Genomic DNA, 18769 nt, shown 5'->3' on the forward strand with positions numbered 1-18769 from the left:
TTTTAGGACTCAGTGGCTGTCGAGGATGTGGCTGTGGACTTTACCCAGGAAGAGTGGGCACTGCTGGATCTTTCTCAGAGGAAACTCTACAGAGATGTGATGATGGAAACCTTCAGAAACCTGGCCTCAGTTGGTATGGATGGTTTCATTTTTTAAAATTTATTGTTCAGTGATGAAATATGTCATACTCATCAATGTTTCTCCAGTATGTGGGCTGAGAAATGGGAATACATTGTTAAATAAAACAGGTATGGCCATTGGCTCTCTGGAGCATTCATATCCTGGCTTCCCCATGAATACAAAGCTATGTGTATGAAACTGACTTCTCATTTCAGTTTTGGTTAAAAAGCCTTAAGGTTCTCAATATTGTAAGTGTGAGCATTCACCATGGGTGGGTTTGGTGCACAGAGAGTAGGTTTGTAATCTGCAGCCTTGTAAACAGTCTTACTGCATTTATTAAAGTTTACCATGATTATTTTGCTACAAATAAATTCATACCTGCCCATCACCAGAGACCCCAACGACCAAAATATTGGCTCAGTTTCAGGGAAGTGTTCATTGCTCTTCCCTGTCATCTCACATTATAATTCTCCATGAGCACCATGTCAGCTACACCAATTTGTTCTCCCAGAGTAGTAAGAGGAAGACCTAAGGAGAGTGCACATGGCACTCATCCATGACCACTGTGTCAGGGGTACCAGGAGGCAAGAATCCTTTGATGGACGAGGTCTGCATGGAGGGAATGAGATTTGAATAAACCAGTTAGAAAAAGTCTCTTTTGGGTTGAAGAATATGTACTTCACAGATACCTGATGAGCGTGCTTTTCTGACTTTCATCAATCCTAACACACTTGTGTTCGTGGAGAAAGACTGTCCCCCTTTCTCTTCTAATATTCCATGTGCATTGTATCCAGGACCTTTGTAGTTTGCTCTTCTAATTATACCCTATTTATGTTACTATCACCCCCAATCTTCATGAAATAATTTCCTAGTAAATTTTGTTTTAACCATTCAGCAATGAAACCACAAAATGTGTCAAAACCTTTCTTATAGCTGTCTTTTCTCTCTGAGTAATTCCTTTCCTTTTCCTTCATATTATGAACTTCACCTTAAATCATTGTGTCAGTTTCTCAAAACCTTAATGATGAAAAGCTATCCACTGAAAATACAATAGTACGATTCATGAAAAATAACACCTGGTCCTCCATGGTAGGAGAGGTCTGCAACCTGAATGGCATTGAAGATCAGGATAACAACCAGAAAACACATGTGAGGTGAGTGACATTCACTCGAGAGACAGCAGTGCTTCAGGAGACAGTCCTAAGAAGGTATCATGGCATTAAAATATTTATGTATATAAGGAGCCCAGGTGGCACAAATGAGCACTCCACTGCTAACTGAGATTGGCAATTCGAACCTACCCAGTGGCTCTGCAGGGTAAACATCTAGCAACCTGCTTCCATCATAATTATAGTACAGAAAACCCTGTGGGGCACTTCTACCGTGTTGTATGGGGGCACTGTGAGCTGGAATTGACTCGACAGTCCCTAACAACAACTTTATGTATACACAAGCACACATACACACACACACGCACATTTAATATGCATATATGTGTGTATTTACTCCCTTTGCTGTGGAATTTGTTCTGACTCATACATAGAGACCTATAGGACAGTGTAGGACTACCCCATAGATTTGCAAGGCATACACACACACACAGGCACACACACACGTACATATATATCTCACACCTGTTGTCATCGAATCTGTTCCAACTTATATCAGTCCTGCTGGGTGTGTTTGAACCACCAACCTTTAGATTCTAGTTGACTGTAAACCTTTTGTGCTATCCAGGTGTCTTATATATGTATATAAAACCAGCTTTAATATTGTGTGTTCACAAAACTTTCACAGTACAATTTTTTCCTAAATGTGGGTCAGATATTGAATATTTGAAATATATTTCACTGATATACAATTATCAGAAAGTACAATGTTTTAGAAATACAGTGAAAATAATGGTAACATCTCTGCAGATGATTTAATCTGTGAAACATGAGACAATTCAGGGCAAAAAAATACATGTTTACTGTGTATGGTGATGGTGAAATGGTAACAAATTTGTATCCAACAGCATGCTGCCTATTTTTAAGAGAAGACATAAGGAAGAGAGCCTTTGTGAATCTAATGAAGACCGTGAGTGCGAACAGACCTTCAGCCGGATTCCAAATCTTTCTGTGTTCGAAAGAACTCCTGTGGAAGCATATACCTCTGAATGCCTTGAGCGTGGAAAATCCTTGATTATTCATTCCTCACCTTGGCATCATATGAGATCTCACTCTGGATGCAATGCCTATCAGGGTAAAGAATGTGGAGAAGCCTGCAGTTGTCTCTCTTACTTCAGGACTCCTGTAAGAACTTCTACTGGAGGGAAACCCTGTGCATGTAAGCAATGTGGAGAAAGGCTCTATGAATGTAAGGAATGCAGCAAAGCCTTTGGTCATTCCTCAGGCTTCACTGGACGTATGAGAACTCACAATGGAGAGGAGGCTTATAAATGTAAGGAGTATGGGAAAGCCTTTAGTCAGTCCTCAGACCTCACTGCACATATAAGAGTTCACAGTGGAGAGGGGCTTTGTGAATGTGAGGAATGTGACAAAGCCATTAGTCATCCTTCAAACCCTGCTAGACATATGAGAACTCACAGTGGAGAGAGGGCTTATAAATGTAAGGAATGTGGGAAAACCTTTAGTCGGTCCTCAGACCTCAGTGCCCATATAAGAATTCACAGTGGAGAGAGGCCTTATGAATGTAAGGTTTGCAGCAAAGCCTTTAGTCATCGCTCAAACTTTCGTAGACATATGAGAACTCACAGTGGTGAGAGGCCTTACAAATGTAAGGAATGTGGGAAAGCCGTTAGTCAGTCTTCACACCTCACCATACATATGAGAGCTCACTATGGAGAGAAGCCTTATGAATGTAAAGAATGTGGGAAAGCCTTTCGTCAGTCCTCAAACCTCAAGTCACATATAAGAACTCACAGTGGAGAGAGGCCTTATGAATGTAAGGAATGTGGGAAAGCATTTAGTCAGTCCTCAGAGCTCACTGTACATATAAGAATTCATAGTGGTGAGAGGCCTTATGAATGTAAAGAATGTGGGAAAGCCTTTAGTCAGTCCTCAAACCTCACTCAACATAAAAGAATTCACAGTGGAGAAAGGCCTTATGAATGTAAGGAATGTGGGAAAACCTTTAGTCGGTCCTCATATCTTACTACACATATGAGAACTCACAGTTGTAAGAGGCCTTATGCATGTAAGGAAATGTGGGAAAGCCTTTAGTCAGCCCTCAAACCTCACTGAGTGTATAAGAACTCATAATGGACAGAGGCCTTATGAATGTAAGGAATGTGTAAAGCCTTTCATCAGTCCTCACATCTCATGGCACATTATAGAATTCTCAGGGGAAAGAGGCCTTAACTAAGGAATGTGGGAAAGTCTTTAGTCAGTCTCCAGTGCTTACTGAACATAAATAACCTCACAGTGGGGGAGACTTTATGAATGTAAGGAATGTGGGAAAGCACTTAGTTATTCCTCATCTCCCACTAAATACATAAGAAATCACCCTGGAGAGAAACATTTTGAATATATGGAATGTGGGAGATCTTTTGTGAATTCTTAAATCGCACTAATCATATAAAAATTCACAGTGGAGAGTGGCTTTTTAAATATAAGGAATTTGTCCATATGTGTACATTATTATGATGAAAGAACCAGTGTTCAATTGCAGACATACACTTTACTCTTTAATATAAGCATCTACCTCCTACAAATAAGACCAGTTTCCTACAAAATACCCCAGATCTTTGTCGTCCATGTAATAAATGAAAATTTCTTCAGTTGTCCATTAAGTATTTATTATAGTTGTTGGGTTTTTTGAAGTTAGTATCCAAATAAGATTTCCACATTGCCTTTTTGTTTCTAGATATGTTTAATCTGACTTAACACAAAAATGTTCTCTCGCTTTCTTGTAAAATGTTAAGATGTACAGCATTCTGAAACAGTAAAACCTGTGATGGCCAGAGCCTGTGAAAGTCAGAAACCTCTCAGAGAAGGAAAACACACTGCTTGTTTATGAGGTAGGATTCTTAATAGAAAGTAAGAGAAAAATGGTAAGCACCCTGTCAAAGATGGAAAATGGGTGAGACTTAGAAAAACAAGGCAGCCCCATTGAGTCTGGCTGTTACAGGTTTCAGTGTATTTGTTTCGTTATAATATTTTTTAGTTTGTCTTTTTTTTTGTAATATAGACAATTGAGTCTAGCAGAGTTCTGAATAATACAAATGTAATGCAAATCAAAGATGTAATTTAGAATATTTTAGCAGCCATATTACCTGTTCCCGTCAAGTCGTTTCCAATTCATAGCCACCCTGTAGGACAGAGTAGACCTGCCCTGGTGTTTCCGAGGAGCAGCTGGTAGATTCCAACCATCAACTTTCTGGTTAGCAGCCAGGCTCTTAATCACTATGCCGCCAGGGCCACATTAGAAAATCAACAGTGTAAACATCAAGTTTTTATTTAATCCAGTATATTCAGTTATTTTCAATGTAAAAATCGTAAATGAAATTAACACCTAGAGTAATCCATATAAATTTATTTGTAGGACATTTTGCATTTCCTTTTTTTTTGTTCTCAGTCTACCAAAATCCAGAAGCAGCACATCTTATAAATTTTACTGTTGAAAAAGTAGATTCATAATCCCAGGTTACTCCAAACATACTTTCCCAATAATTGAGTCAATTTTATTGTTATATTTTGATTAACTAAAATTAAAGTTAATTCAGTTTCTTAGTTACGCTAGTCACATTGGTTGTTGACACAGCCCTATTAGTGTTTGAATACAAAAGAAGCCCATGGATCACTTTGTACTTTCCTGTTGCAGACCTGGAATCAACCATTTCTCCCCAGACCTCTCGTTCTTTTTAAAAATGCATGTCTGTGCAATACGTCAGCTCAGTGCTAAACCAAAACCTGTTGCCATTGAGTCAGTGTTGTCTCAGCCTTTCAATGAACATCTAAACTACATATTTTCTTAAATCATAAATACGTAGTCTCAATACAAATTTCAGATTATAGGTTTTTTTTTTTTAATATGAAAGAAATGATGCTGAGCAATGTTAAATAGGCAAACTAAACTTTATTCAGGCTGTTGTGATAGGAGACCTCAGCATAAGTCCAAGTTCAGCTCCAAGAAAGGAGGTGAAGCAAGGGTTTTTTAGTAAGTTTTGGATGACATGGGGCACTGAAAAGTTACTAAGAGGAAGTTGGAAAGCAAAAAAAGGCAGGAGGATGGGTTTTAGGTAAGAATTCTAATGGCTTTCAGAAATATTTGCTCAAGGCTGATTTATTAGGCTGAAGCAAGGAACATTCATAGGGTAAATGGTATAAATGGGCAAATCTTGTCACTTTCTGTTATTTTATATTTGTATCTCTTTTTTCTTATAATAAAAACCTTGGTTCCTAGTAATATTTAAATAGTTTCAATATAATTATACTGATAGTACTAAATAAAAATGTATTCTGAAAAGTACTGTTTTTTTCGCCTTTCTTTTTGTACTTACTGGTTACACATTTATATTAAGGATATTAACACAAGATTACCATGCTCAAACATTGGCTTGAGCACACACTGTCTTTTGCTTAGTTATGTGGTCAGTTTCATATTGCTTGCTGCTATCAAGTTGGCTCCAACTTGTGGTAACCTTATGTATGTTGTTTTTGTGTGCCGTGGAGTCAATTCTAACTCATAGCAACCCCATGTGACAGTAGAACTGTCCCATAAGATTTTCTTGGCCGTAATCTTTACAGAAGCAGATTGTTAGGTCTTTCTCCCATGGAGTCACTGGGCGGGTTTGAACTGTCAAGTTTTCTGTTAGCAGCCAAGTGCTTAACCAGGGCTCCTTGACCTTATGCATAACAACAAAATGTTGCCCAATCCTGCATCATCTTCTTGGTCATTGGTATGTGTTGTGCATTGAACTGTGTCCCCCAAAATTTGTGTATTACTTTGGCTAGGTCATGATTCCCACTATTGTGTGACTGTCCACCATTTTGTCATCTGATGTGATTTTCCTATGTGTTGTGAATCCTACCTCTATGATATTAATGAGGTGGGATAGGCCTCATTATATTAATGAGGCAGGACTCAATTTACAAGTTGAATTGTGTCTTGAGCCAATCTCTTTCGAGATATAAAAGAAACGTGAGCAGAGAGACAGGCGAACCTCATACCACCAAGAAACCATCAGAGAGCAGACCCAGGAGCAGAGCGCATCCTTTGGACCCAGGGTTCCTGCACGGAGAAGCTCCTAGTCCAGGGGAAGATGGATGACAAGGACCTTCCTCCAGAGTCTGTAGAGAAATCCTTCCCCTGGAGCTGACCTGAATTTGGACTTCTAGCCTCCTAGACTGTCAGAGAATAAAGTTCTCTTTGTTGAAGCCATCCACTTGTGGTATTTCTGTTATAACAGCACTAGATAACTAAGTATGAGTATTGCCTTGCAAACTAGGGGGCTAATCTTTCAGCACTGTATCAGATAGTGTTATGTCGTGATCCACAAGGTTTTCATTGACTGATTTTCTAAAGTAGAATGCCAGGCCTTTCTTCCTAGGCTGCCATAATCTGCAACCTCCACTGATACCTGTCCACCATGGGTAACCCTTCTGGTATTTGAAGTACTGGTGGGATAGCTTCCTGCATCAGCAACATACCACCCACCACAGTATGACAGACTCACAGACAGTGGTGGCAGTTTGATATGCCATTATGTTTACTTGTTTGTGTTTACATTTAATTTCAAGGTTTTCTTTCATTTTTAATTGTTCCTTTAGCATATAAAACTTTCACATGCTTCAAAACTAAAAAACTATATGAAAATATATATTCAGAAGGCCGACTTCCTCCTATACCACCTGTGTTCTGTTAATATAACCACCAGTTGCTAACCTTTTCCATTTTAATTGTTTTCTGTGTAACCTGTCAGTGTTTCTCAGAAAACCCCTCCCCCAGAATTCATAAACACATAAATGTATGTTAGTTATCATGTTTCCTTCACAAAAGTATACTTTTTACCACTTAAAATATACTGGACATAGTCTATGTCAGTTCACAGTGTAGAGGAGGCCAAGACATAGGTGTTGGCAAAAGCTCTGCATGTGTACAGTAGAGCTTAGGGGGGTTGGTGAGCATTTTAGTTCAGTCGCAGAATGTCCTTGGTCAGTGTTGTTGTGTGCTGTCGAGTCCATTCCAACTCATAGTGACCATATAGGACAGGGTAGAACTCTCCCATAGGGTTTCCTAGCCAGTAATCTTTACAGGAACAGATCTTTAGGTCTTTTCTTCCATAGGGTCTGTTGGGTTCTAACTGCTAGTTAGCAGTGAAGCACTTAACCACTGCACTACCAGGGCCCTTTCTTGGTCAGTAACCGTGTGTAAATATCCTGACAGCTCACCTAATAGTCCCTTGTTAGGCTGTGCTCATCAAGTGGTGAAGAAAAGAATCAAACCCCTTAAAGTCTGTTTTTTCGTTTTGGACGTAGATTGAAAATTTTCTGTTCTAAACATATGGTTCAAATGTTTACCTTTAATATCGGTGTTACAATCCCTAGCAATTTAAGGCCTTTCTGTTTGTGGACAGGTGTTTTATGTAGGCTGGTCTCTGTGAGAAGCCCTGGTGGTGCAGTGGTTAAGAGCTGCAGCTGCTAACCAAAAGGTTGGTAGTTCGAATCCAACAGCTGCTCCTTTGAAACCCCACAGGGCAGTTCTACACTGTAGTGTAGGGTCAGTATGAGTCAGAATGTACTTGACAACAATGGGTTTTTTTGTTTTGTTTTTGGTATTTAGTCTCTGTGAAGAAACCCTGGTGGCATAGTGTTCAAAGCACTCGACTGCTATCAGAAGGCTGGTGGTTCAAACCCACCAGCTGCTCCTTGGGAGAAAGACGTGGCAGTCTGCTTCCATAGAGATTTACAGCTCCAGAATCCCTATGGGGCTGCTCTGCTTTGTCCTTTGGGGTCGCTATGAGTCAGAATTGACTCCACAGCAATGGGTTTAGTTTTTTTTTTTGGCTTAGTCTCTGTGAGCCACCACCCATCTGTCACTTTGTTGTACTGTGGTGGCTTACATGTTGCTATCTATAGTGGCTGGAAGAAGCACCACGAGTATTTCAAATCCCAGCAGGGTCACCTAGATGGACAGGTTTCAGTGGAGGTGCCAGATTACGATGGGCTAGGAAGGAAGGTCTGGGAATCTATTTCCAAAAATTAGCCAGTGAACATCCTACAGATCAGAACAGGATATTGTCCACTGAGAATCAAACATGCCAATGATAGTGAAGATGGCACAGGACCGAGCAACTTTTCATTGTTATATATAGGATTGCCATGAGATAGAGTCTAATGGGCAGCTAAGAACAAAGGCTCTGTGAGGCACACACAGACGGAAGGGGCTGGGATTTCTCAGCCACGGATCTGCAGTTTTCTGAGCGGCTCTATTGAATGATGTTAATGATCCTCTTAACCATTCTTAAATCCTTTTGTGTAATCAGGTGTTTTATTCATGGGGTGTCTGAAGAGGGCACAAAGAAAGGCATATTGAGATTTTTTAAATCTCATTTTGGGAGTCATGGTGGTGAAGTGGTTAAGAGCTACAGCTGCTAACCAAAAGGTCAGCAGTTCAAATTACTAGCTGCTCCTTGGAAACCCTATGGGGCAGTTCTACTCTGTGCTATAGGGTTGCTATGAGTCAGAATCAACTCAATGGCAAAGAGTTTGGATTTTTTTGTTTGTTTAAATGTAGTAATAATAACAATCTGAAAATAGTATAAAACTGATCTTTTCTCTGCCACTAGAGTTGAGACTTTAAGTTTTAAACCCAGGGTTCCGATTGTGCAGAGTTAAGAGTCAGACCCCACTTGGCCCTGACAGGCCCACATTTCTAAGTGTGTGATTTAAAGGGCTGTGGAGACCCTCAGGTTTTAAATACCTGGATTTGATTGTTTAAGTTGGAGTCTGGACAAAAGGATCCATGACCTCTGGGGGTCCTCAGGTCTTTGCCTATAGAGAGGAGAGGGGACAAGGACCTTACAGGAGGGTTCCTAGTGGGCGGGATGTGAGTCTTTGGCCCCTTTTTCCTTTCCATTTCCCAATCCCGTTTTTGCCTGGGGACCCCTGTATTTCCCCTGGTGGTAACCTCTGGAGTCAAGTTCCTGCTGACCCCTTTACTTAGCTATTTGACCATGAGCAAGTTGTGGGACTTGCTGTGCCTCTATTTCCTCATTCTTAAAAATGAATAAATAACATCTTTCTGGCATATTCATCACCCTAACACTAACCCTAACCCTAATCTAGGCCCACCTCTCAGCGCTGCTCCCCGGTCCGCTCCTGCGTGATGCCCCCTCCACCTCTCTGAGATCTCAGATCAGATTTCTGCTCTCAGCCTGTCGGTCCAAATAGATGTTGGGTTGCTCAGGCCCTTGGATGCTCACTGCTCTGGGACCAGTGGAGTGGCCTGAAGAGGGAGGGGCAGGGAAGATGTGGGCTCACTCACACTGCTCCCCAGTTGGATGGGCCACCTCATCAGACTGAGTGACCTTCATGAAAATGCCATGCTAAAACCACTGTGCTTACCTAGTGTTGTAGTTTCTCCTGAAAGTAAGATTAGTTCAATAGGCAGTGTTTCTGAGGACTGCCTAGAATCCCACCTCTGCCCCACATCAGGTCCGCTTGGAAGTTCCAGCTCCCTGACGTTTGAGTCACACCGGCTTCACAGTGCACAAGCCTCCACCTGCCCTCTGAAAGGCCTTTTTTTTTCCATACATTTTCTTTCTTTTTTTTTGTTGTTTATACTGTGCTTTAAATGCAAGTTTACAAATCGAATCAGTCTCACATACAAAAATTTATATACTCCATGCTACGTACTCCTAGTTGCTCTCTCCGTAATGAGACAGCACACTCCTCTCCAACCTGTGTTTCCCGTGTTCATCCAGCTCCTGTCCCCCTCTGCCTTCTCATCTCCCCTCCAGACAGGAGCTGCCCACATAGTCTCATGTGTCTACTTGAGCCAAGAAGCTCACTCCTCACCAGTATCATTTTCTGTCTTATAGTCCAGTCCAATCCTTGTCTGAAGAGTTGGCTTTGGGAATGGTTCTAGTCTTGGACTAACAGAAGGTCTGGGGACCATGAACTCTGGAGTCCCTCCAGTCTCAGACCATTAAGTATGGCCTTTTTATGAGGATTTGAGGTCTACATCCTCAGGAAGGCCTTTGATTTAACATTTTTCCCCTTTTATGAGCAAAATGTCTCAGCTTCCACTGTATGTGGCCAACACGATGCTAGTCTTTGACACTACAGTTTGAGACATTAAAGCAGGCAGCCAGTATAGCCCTGATCCACAGGACACCAAAGAGATTCCTATGGATTAGAAGGGTGAGAATCAAGTTCTGTTGGGCTTAAGGACCTGCAGGCCCAGGAAGTCAGGGGGGCCTGGAGGGAGGATCAGGCCCCGCCCCGTGCTGTTCCCGCCCCTGTCCCCACCCTGCTTGTGCACCAGCCACGCCCCATTCAAACAACCTCCCGCCCAGGCCTGGCCACTGTCGAAGCCTCGCCCCCTTAACCACACCGCCTGTGTTCCCCTCCCCTGGACTTTCTAGTAACCTGGAAGCCCACTGCTCTGAGCAAAGGTCCCCTGCGGTGAGTGAGTTTCCATCTTTCCAGTTCAGACCTGTGCTTGGCGTCCTTTCCAGCACTCCTCACCCCATACTGCATACCCGGACAGGGTCTAGCTGCCGACTTTGAAGTCCCTGTACGGCCGACTTTAAAGTCCCTGTACGGCCCGCCCCACGCAGGTCCCGCCCCACCGCGCAAGCCTCCTCGGCTGGCCCAACCCTGTCATATTCTGAACTGGCCCCTACTAAATAATCTTTATCAAAAATGGAAGCCCTGGTGACTTAGTAGTTAAGAGCTAAGGCTGCTAACTAAAAGGCCAGCAGCTCGAATCCACCAGGCGCTCCTTGGAAACCCTAGGGGGCATATCTACTCTGTCATAAAAAATAGAGTCGTTATTAGTCGGAATGAATGGATGGCAACGGATTTGTTTGTTTTTTATCAAAAACGCAGCTTTTGTTACCACAAAACAGGGATTCGAGCTGCCTGCTGCAAAGCCAGTTCTGAGACAGGGATGAGGTAAGTAGCAAGGGAGCTTTACTGTATATGGGTGTACAAGAGGTGGAGGGGAATGGGCTCCTCCAAAGATTGTCAGAGACTGACTTGAGGGTGCTATAGGGTTAGGGCTTAGGGTTGAGGAATCTGGAGAAGGGCAGTTCCCCTTTGAGGGGGCATGTTGATCACTTTTCAGACAAGTTGACCTGTGGGAATTCTTAGAGGTCCTCTGATGCCATCCTGGTTTGGTCACAAGATGGGTCCTCATTGTGTCATTGTCTTGTCCCAGATCTTATTGATTGTTGTTCTGCTTCTTCAAGAGGAGCATAGGTTAATTTTAAACTTTACAGAATCATGGAGAATGGGAGAGGGAAGGGAGGAAAGAAACCACAAATCACAAAATCACCGGGATCTGTAAAAGCTAACTCTGCAAGCCATGCAGAAACAATCCTACAACACCCAGGACGTTAGGCCCCTACAAGCTCTTTCTCACGCTGCCTCTTTCACTTTCAAAACTTAGCCTGGTGCACACACAAAAACATCTGTATTTAAAAAATGATGAAATAAAAAGACATGCGGTTTGGAAAATGTATCAAATAGTTTTCAAATGTGTAACACAGTGAAAATTTCCTACCTGCCCAACGACCTCGTGATAAACTGCACCTAGCTTGGCCTTTCTTGACCAGATGTTTTATCTGCATTATGTATGCACTTTGTATTGGTGTCATTTTAAACATTACCAATAGGGACAGCACACCACTCCTGTGCAGCTGTGGCAACTGCTGTGGAGGGAGGGGCCCCAGCCTCAAGCGGCACACATGGCCTGTGGTCAAGCTCCTGCAGGGGAAGGCGTGGGTGGTACTTGTTCCCTGGATGACCAAGGGCCACACAGGTGAATGGTGTTGGGGAGGAACACCATGACAAGTGACGAGTCCTGGGCTGGCAGGAGTCACAGGGCTCTGAGGCAGCTAGCCAGGGTCAGGGTGGCCCGAGGCCCACTGTCTCTAGACAGGTGACTCCACCCTGAGCATGCACCTCTCAGCTGTAAAGAGGATGTTGAGGTGTGGATCCTTGTCTGGCACAGCCCCCGCACTCCTCCTTAGCACCTCCTGACCAGCACCTGCTGCCTCCACAGTGGGAAAGGCAGCGGCTCAGAGAACAAACGCCTTCTCTGGTGACCCCAGAAGCTAGGGGTCTGCAGGCGCAACTAAGAAAAGTTACTGCCTAGATGTCACCTTTGAACCCAGAACTGTGCCATCTTGGGGGAGTAGCCCCACAGTGCATGGGCTTCAGGGGAGATGCCAGGGCCTTGGTCCCCATGGGAAGTGGATGTGTCCCTAGACCCCCTGTACCCTATCTTAGGCATTAAGCACGTGTTGGGGGGGGGATATGGGGTCAGAAGGTCTTTGGTGTGCTTTCCTTTGCTTTTTGAGTAATGGCCAGCTCCCATCTCCCTCAGGGAGATACATGCCTCACCTGGACCCCAGGTCCCGAGTGGCCTCAGACCTTGTCTGCAGCCACTCAACCACTCTCTCTGCTTATCCACTCCACACACACCTGCCTCAGGACCTTTGCACCTGCTGCATCATATACCTGGAATGTCCCTTTCTTATCCCTGGAGCCATCAGTCTTTGTTCAGACATCATATTTACCCCTAGGCTGCCTTGATCACCCAGGTGTGCTCCTGCACCCTTGCTGGCTTTGTTTTCTTCACCCACTGGAAGGAACCTGTGAGGGCAGGCTCTGTATCCCAGGCTCTGCGATGAAGTAGCATGCACAGAGGAAGTGCATAACCAGCTAAGTGTCAGCCTTCCACCTGACCTTATAGTTAAAGCCCTCCCACAGGTGGTTGGTGCCCCCACACCCCCTATGTAGACCTGCTGAGGACACATCCTATCCACCCTGCATGCCTGGGAGGAGAGCCTTGCTGGGGCACCTTTGATGCCTCACAGCCTCCCTCTTCTCTTTCAGGAAGCTATGCCCCAGACATTTGCCTTCCCCAGCATACTTGCACCCTGCTGTAGTGGACAGGGCAGCCTGGCATGGGAGGGGGCAGTGGTGGAGGCCTTCCTTTTCCTGCCCTCAAATGCCTGGCATGGACTGATGTTTTTGTTGTCTCTAATTTTGTCTTTTCTGTAGTGTCTTCAGTCACTTAGCAATATACATTTAAGGTTCATTCATATAATTCCATGGCTTGATAACTCACTTTTTAAAAATTGTTTAGTGCAATTTCATCATCTAGATGTACCATAGTTTTTAATCCATGCAGCCATGCACAAAGGACATCTTTGTTGCTTCCAGTTTGGGGGAATTTTGATTTAAGCTGCTATAAACATTTGTGCAGGTTTCTTATGTGAGCGTATATTTTCAACTTATTTGGCTAAGTACTGAGGAGCAAGATTGCTGCATCATATGGCATGATGGTTAAGGTTGTGTGCCAGCTTGGCTGGGTCATGATTCTGTGATTTGGCAGTTATATACTGATATAGTTTGGTAGTTATGTAATGATGCAATTTGGCAGTTATGTAAATGATGTAGACATCCTCCATGATGTGATCTGATGTGATCAGCCAATCAGTTTTGAGGGGAGTTTCCTCGGGAGTGTGGCCTGCATCCAATATATATATGGATGTTCTGGCAAAGCTCGCTTGCTTAGTTTGGATCCTTCATCTGGCTTGTCATCATCCGACCCCCAGTACTGCCTTCTGATCTTGGGATTCAGTGGCCTTCACAGCATGTGAGCCAGCAGCCTTCCTTCTGACCTGTTGATCTTGGGTTCATCAGCTCCTGCAGCTGCGTGAATCAGGAGAAGCCTCCAGCCTGACACCTGACCCACAGACTGGGGATGTGCCAGCCTCTTCAATTGCATGAGCCATTTTCTTGAGATTAATCTTTCTTTCTACATATATATATATACATATATACACATATGTACATATATATATATACATATATATATACACTTCACTGGTTTTGCTTTTCTGGAGAATCCAGCCTAAGACATATGGGTAGCCTACGTGTAGCTTTGAAGAACCTGCCAGACTGTTTTCCAAAGTAGCTGTATCGTTTTGTGTACCCACCAGCAATGAATGAGAGTTCCAGTTGCTCCACATCCTCACCAGCGTTTGGTGTTGTCAGTGTTTTAGATTTTAGCCATTCTAATAGACATGTAGTGGAAAATATGGTGGAAAACTCAGTAGGATGTTCTCATATAGATATTTATGAAGCATGTGTGACCTTCCCAGGTATGTGATTCCAATCATGAAACCACCACATGGAGTAGATTGTCATTTAAAAGCGGGTTAATTCCAATAGACCTCAGAAGAAAGTCTTCCAGATAAAGCCACCTCAAACACCAGCTTATCTACTTGGCGATGAGGCAGCTGAAGGGTAAGACTTGAGTTGTAAGTCAGGAATTCCCCAAGCAAAATAATCAGAGTGGCCAAGAGCCTGCTCTCCATAACTTATCACTGGAGAGTCCAGCCAGAAGTTTCCCCAGCTGTGCTGCTCTCTCGTGTGCCCTGAAGCCACACATTGCACCATGGAGAGAGGGGGCTCAGTGTCGGTGAGGAGGACTTTCTGGGCCAAGACATCCAGGAAGCTCTACGTATCTGGTGGCAGCTCAGTATGAGATATTACATTGGGCATCCCCAGCCTTGCACTAGGCCTGTACACACAGTAAACAAACACTTCCAGTATTGCTCCGTGACATCACTGTTCCATCTCTCAACATAAGGCAGCCTCCTTGGCCCCATAGAGCATCCAAACATCTTAGAGCTGAAGGAACAGAAGCCTTGAGAAGATCCAGGTGATCCAGGTCACCAATCCACATAACCTCTTGTCAGGCTGGGGTGGGACCTAATCAGGGAATGAGTCCCAGCTGGAAACCGTTCAGGGCACCCAACACTCAGGAAGCTGCCATGTCTGTCAGAGTAAGGGAACTCTTGAGAGTAAAGAGTGAGTTGTTTCCGGAAGACGGGTGACAGGGCCCAGCAGGGCCAGGATGATGAAGTCCTGTCCACCCAGGATCTGAAAGCAAGACAAGCATTGTCCCCAACCTCCTGACTCAGCCAGCACAGGCTCAGCCTTGCCAAACTCCTCAGGTTAAAAAAAAAAAAAAAATAGGCTGCATCAAAATTTTGTTGGGGGATGAAGGGGTTGAAGAAAGCCTCACTTTCACTAGTCAACCATGGTGGGTTCACAAACCAAAGCAGCAAATAAGTTGCAGCTCAACCCTGGTCCAGCCTCCTCTCTTTCCTTCACCATTATTCAAAGAGGACCCTGTTTTAGGAGAGGGGAACCAGATCCTGGAAAGGAAGACCCTTCTCATTCTGTCACCTGGGGACAAAGGTAAAGACCTGAAGGCACTGGATCTAAAAGAACCATCCCAATCCTGTTACTTTCACCAATAATAGAAACCCACAGGACACCACAGAAGAAACGCTGCCTCCTGAAGGGACAGTTTCCTAAAACTCCCACATGCCTAACTGGAAGCTAGTTACAGACACTAGCATAGATTTCTCCGGATATCCTGGCCCAAATGACTACTGAGAGATGACATTCCCTACCGGCTGGAGGTTGTGAATAGTAATATGATCTTGGGCTCTTCAGATAAAGAATTAAAGCAGAACTAAAAGTGTAAAAGTCAAAGGGAATGAACTAAACTTTCATCCAAGCTGAAAATTTTGCCAGCTTAGAGCTGGAGCAGTGTTTCCAAACTTTAGCATATAAAACATGAATCAGCCGACAGCCCCGCTCTGCCCCTTGCCATCCCAGGCACCACCCCCTGCACCACCCTGCTCCGCCCCTTGCCGTTCCAGGGCATATCCCCTGCACCCCTTCTCTCCGCCCTTTTCATCCCAGTCCCCGCCCTCTGCACAGCCCCACCTTGACCTGCCCCCCCCTTTTTTGTCCTCACAGGCCCCGCCCCCTGCATATTACGCCCCGCCCCTTCCATCTCCCCCCCGCCCCCCGCCGCTCCATTTCCTGCCCAAAGAGAAGATGCTCACTCAGAGCAACAATCCTAGGAGGTTCGGTGAGCGTCGTTTTTCTAATTTAAACCGTCCGTTCTAGCTGCGGGTTCTCCCCGCTCGGTGTCCGGGGTTCCCTCTGATGGTGAAGTCCCCTACCCGCCGGGCTGCCGTCCTGCCCCCTTTCCTGGGGGAGCCCTTCCCCGACCCCTCCCCGGAGAGGCCCCGCGGGGTGGTCGCCTGCGCCCCAGCCCGGTCCCCTGGGCTCTCAGGGCGGCCCCGGCCGCGCCCCATGCCGCGAATCAGGTAGTTTTGTTCATTTCGTCAGCTTCAGTCAAATAATCTGTTTCTTCCTTTCGTTCCTGAAGTTTATCATTTCTTGAAAGTTTTACTGATATTTACTTAAATTTCGACACGAAATTTGGGTTTTCTTTTTCATTTTTTTTGTTTACGGATTTGAACAGTTTATTTCTTTTCAAACCGCGTCCTTTTGTTTTTTTGAAGGTCCCTGGGTGGCCCAAAAGGGTTTTTGCTGGTGTACTAACCTAAAAAAAAAAAGGATTGCAGTTTGAATCCGGCAAGTGACACTGCAAGAGAGGCTTTTATAAAGACTACCCACCAAACCAAACCCACTGCTGTCTAGTGGATTCTGACTCATAGTGACCCTACAGGCAGAGTAGAACTGCCCCACAGAGTTTCTGAGGAGCACCTGGTGGATTTGAACTGCCAACCTTTTGGTTAACAGCCGTAGCTCTTAACCACTACACCACCAGGGTTTCCATAAACACTACAGCCAAAAAAAATCCTATGCAGCATTTCTGCTCTGTAAGGCCTGCAGTGGCCAGTGAGTCAGAATCGACTCCAGGACAGTGGGTTTTTTTTTTTTTTTTCTTTTTTTAATGTTTTGTTTTTAAAGATACACACATTTCAAGATCATTTCTTTGAGCACGTTCCCTGGTTGAATACTTCGATTCTTTGTGGTGACAATGACTTTAAGTAGGTTGTTTACCAGTTGTCACATAGATTATAAAAAACTTTTTTGTAATCACATTCTAAGTATATAAACAGTCACTTTTTTGTTTCGTTTGCTTGCACTGCCTGACTTTGGTTCACTGTCATTTTGATTTCATTGCAAGAACTGTGGCCTCCTCAATGTCTCCTTTTTTTTTCTTTTTGAGATTGTTTCACAGCTTTATTTCTAGTTGAAGACCACACAATATCCAGAGGTAGGAGAATTGTTAAATATGGTGAGGTCTTGTCTTACTTGAAATTAGCTGACATTTTCTTTTTGACTCACTACAGGGCCATATTTGATGAGTGTTCAGTCAGTGTATCCAAATGTCTTTGATAAAGGTTCAGTTCGTATTCATTAATTTGTTGTTGTTAGGTGCCCTCAAGGTGATTCTGACTGATGACACTGTGTGACAGAGTAAAACTGCCCCATAGAGATTTCTAAGCTGTAATCTTCATGGACACGTACTTTGGACATGTTATTAGGAGGGACCAGTCGCTGCAGAAGGACATCATGCACAGTAGAGGGTCAGCGAAAAAGTGGAAGACCCCCAACGAGATGGATTGACACAGTGGCTGCAACAATGGGCTCAAACATAGCAACGATTGTGAGGATGACGCAGGACCAGGCAGTGTTTCGTTCTGTTGTACCTAGGGTCGCTATGAGTCAGAACCTACTCAATGGCACCTAACAACAACAACAATCTTTATGGGAGTAGATTGCCAGGTCTTGAGTTCAAACGTCCAAACTTTCATTTAGGGACCCTGCATTTAACCATTGTGCCGTTAGGGCTCCTTATTCACTAATTTAGATATACTAAATTCTTACATTTTATTGCATTATAGACATGGTGATTTCAGTGGGAATTTAAAAAAAATTTTCCCTTCAGGCTTAATGATTGCTCAATTTTTCTTTAATTCGTATGTTTCTATTTAGTCATGTTTCCAGCAAAGATTTTTACATGCATACATAGGCATGAGTATCCTATCTTTGTGTTTAATTTTCCCTTTTGTTAATTGCTGTTGAGTCAGTTCTATCAAATGACAACTCCATGTGTTACAAAGGAGAACTGTTCCACAGGGTTTTATTGGCTATATTCTTAATAGAAAATGAAGGCACTATTTGTTTACCGTAGATTCTTATTACAACAGGGATGTGCTAACGGGCATGTTGATTTCCTTTGTAATCCACACAAATGTCCCAAAAGCAATCTTCCTTCTTTTTTTTAAGATAATTAAGTACTACCAGAGTTAAAGTACCACCGTAGTTAGCCAAACTCAAGGTCAAGGGTACTGTCCTCCAGACTGCCAAATCTGTGTGAGACATCTGACACCAACTGCAAGTTAGGAGTTTACCAAAACCACCCTCAGGCTTCATATAGGAAGACTCTCAGAACTCCTTGGAAGCAATTATACTCTTGATCACATTTTTACAGGGAAAACATAGAAATGAGAACCAGCCAAAGAAAAGACACGTAGGGCAGAGTATAGAAGGGTTCCAAATGCCAAGCTTCCACGTCCCCAGGATGTGATCAATGGCATTGATGGTGACAATACCCATGGATTATT

General features: G+C 43.8%; 1 protein-coding gene across 2 annotated transcripts in view; it reads left to right on the top strand.

The window, feature by feature from the left end:
- LOC126070537 (zinc finger protein 420-like) overlaps nucleotides 1-5568 on the top strand; it is a 406055-nt gene extending 400487 nt beyond the window's left edge. The window contains exons 8-10 of one of the 2 annotated variants that reach the window (XM_049874810.1): nucleotides 7-133; nucleotides 1214-1274; nucleotides 2138-5566. In XM_049874810.1, the coding sequence (XP_049730767.1) occupies nucleotides 7-133; nucleotides 1214-1274; nucleotides 2138-3344 (1395 nt within the window). In that variant the 3' untranslated portion in view covers nucleotides 3345-5566. Of the gene's footprint in view, nucleotides 1-6; nucleotides 134-1213; nucleotides 1275-2137 lie in introns of both variants that reach the window. The other variant, XM_049874811.1, reaches the window with a different exon arrangement.
- The last annotated feature ends 13201 nt before the right edge of the window (nucleotides 5569-18769 follow it).

Source organism: Elephas maximus, chromosome 2, assembly GCF_024166365.1.
Source record: "Elephas maximus indicus isolate mEleMax1 chromosome 2, mEleMax1 primary haplotype, whole genome shotgun sequence".
NCBI lineage: Eukaryota > Metazoa > Chordata > Mammalia > Proboscidea > Elephantidae > Elephas > Elephas maximus.